Here is a 2447-nt window from a genome sequence, read left to right as displayed (position 1 = left end):
TTTGAGATAATGGAATTGTTGTAATTTTTAGTTTCATTTCAATTTTGTGTTGTAGGATGGATTTTCTTCTTTGGAGTTATATCTTGACTCTCGAGTTATATCCTTCTTCACAAAAAAATGAGATTTCGACGAATTGGCCGAGTTAAATCAATCATGCTTTGATATTTCTTTCACTTCATGATAGGAAGGCATTTGTTATAGAAAATGATCGCGAGCTTCAATTTTTAGCGTGCTACAGCTTTGCAAAGGGCTTATCTATCTACAGTTAACATTGATGTCTCTTTGAAACTTGATAGTATGTTGTGTTCTTATGGAGTAGGTGAAAGTAGTACATCTGGTGATAATTCTTCTAATTCTTATGGTAGTTCTTGTGCTTCTGGTAGTGGGACTGGTAGTGAAATAGTGCCCATTAAAGAATTGAGGAGTAGATTATGGGCTTTTAATCTCAAACATGTTGGTCAAACATTTGTTGATGCTAATGATTTCCGTCTTAAAGTATTGCAATATTCTGTTGAGACTGGGTACAAATATCAATTTTCAAAGAATAATCCGGGAAGAGTTACGGTTTATTGTGCTAAGAAGGAGAGCACTGGTTGTTTGTGGCGTGTACATGCAGTTTCTGAGTTTGACTCTTTTGTGATAAAAACTATGCATTCTGAGCACTCTTGTGGATTCGTCTGCAAAGATATTAATAGTTGTTTGATGTCGAGCAAGCTAGTGGAAAATCTTATTTTAGAGATTGTGCGCGGTATGCCTTTGGTAAAGCCAAAAGATTTGATGACTACATTGAAGACTGACTATGGGCTTGACATTACATATTACTATGCGTACACGGCTAAAAAGATGGCTTTGGAGGAGATTCATGGTATAGATGGATTGTGTTTTCACCAGTTGAAATGGTTGAAGAATGCAATCGTAGAAAGTAATCCTGGAAGTCGCGTTATTCTGGATATTGACTCTACAAAAAAGTTTGAAAGAATGTTCATATGCTTTGAGGCTTCCAGTTATGGTTTTAACCATTGTCGTCCTATAGTGTACTTAGATGGTACTTTTTTGAAGAATAAGCATAAGGGATGTTTGTTAGCTGCAACCGCCAAAAATGGAAATCAAGGTAACGTAGTATATCATTTAGAATGCATTGATTATTTGTTATCTATATAAACATGAAATAGTATTATATTGTTATTGAGAAGCTTACTAGCTAGCAATAATGTTTGTTAATGCATATGATACTAACCATTTTTATTTTTATTTTCTATTTTGAAGGGATTTTTCCGTTGGCCATTGCTATAGTGGTTAGTGAAACTGATGCAAATTGGTTTTGGTTCCTAGAACAATTGAAACTTGTTATTTCAAGTGATAGAATTTTGACATTTTTGAGTGATCGACATGTTGGACTAGTTAAAAATATTCCAATTGTGTTTCCGGGGTCATTTCACTCTTATTGTCTTTGGCACTTGAAGAACAATGTTGGTTCTGCTATACGGAAAGATAACAAGTTGAGGAAATATGTTGTGAAGCTATTTTCTGATTGTGCTTATCGCGACTTCTCATCATGAATTTTTACATTGAAAAGTTGAAGAAATATGGCGGTCTTCCTGTGCAAAGGTTTTTGGAAGATATTAGATTGGAAAATTGGGCAAATGCATACTTCCGCGGTGCTAGATACGGTGAGATGTGCTCGACACTAGCTGAATGTTTCAATGCATGGATCACCAAGGAGTGCTTCCTGCCTATTACTCCTATGCTTTTTTTTTTGGAATCATGGAAAAGATGATGGAAATGAGTTGGAACAGATTGGAGGAGTCTATGAAATGGAATTCTGTTTTATGTCCAAAAATGGAGATAGTACTGGCTAGCAAGGTTGAAGCTGCAAGGACTTTGAGGGTGGTTAGATCCAATGAAAATCAGTTTCTAGTTCATAGCGACGTTATTCATTCAATTGATTTGATGAATAGAACATGTACTTGTAACTATTGGCGTATCGATAATTTCCCTTGCATACATGCTATCGCCTGTATTGGTAGTAAGGGTGATTCCTTTTATGGCTACATTGATGAAGGATATAACGGTGATCGCGTTAGGGCAATGCTACTCACATTCTATCAAGCCGGTTCCGAATGGTTCTATGCCAAGACGCATGCCTGATTCTCCTGCGGTTTATCCGTGTAGTCCGAAGATTGGTCCTGGTAGACCCAAGAAGAAAAGAATTGAAAGCACCGGTGTGATTCGTTAGTCTATGATCAGTTTTGATGTTCTCGGCAAACCATATGTTTTAGTTATCTTAATTAAGATTTTTAAGTTTGGTCTTTTGACATTTATTAATGAGAAATTTATATTCATTGTATACTTTTATGGAATGTTGATACTCATTTGAGATTATTAAGCTAGTCGGTTTGTTTTATTTTTCATTTGTTATAATGAAATTTATAGTCTATAAAATTATT

The 2447-nt window shown here is 35.3% G+C and overlaps 1 protein-coding gene across 1 annotated transcript; it reads left to right on the top strand.

Annotated features, from left to right (window-relative positions):
* Nucleotides 1–288: 288 nt before the first annotated feature.
* On the top strand, nucleotides 289–1559 carry LOC147494583 (uncharacterized). Its single transcript, XM_086568179.1, has 2 exons — nucleotides 289–1111; nucleotides 1267–1559. Exons 1-2 carry the CDS (start codon nucleotides 298–300, stop codon nucleotides 1557–1559), a joined length of 1107 nt encoding a protein of 368 aa, XP_086424305.1. The 5' UTR covers nucleotides 289–297.
* The last annotated feature ends 888 nt before the right edge of the window (nucleotides 1560–2447 follow it).

Source organism: Coptis chinensis, chromosome 6, assembly GCF_015680905.1.
Source record: "Coptis chinensis isolate HL-2020 chromosome 6, ASM1568090v1, whole genome shotgun sequence".
Taxonomy (NCBI): Eukaryota; Viridiplantae; Streptophyta; class Magnoliopsida; order Ranunculales; family Ranunculaceae; genus Coptis; species Coptis chinensis.
This window is presented reverse-complemented; position numbering and strand designations above follow the sequence as displayed.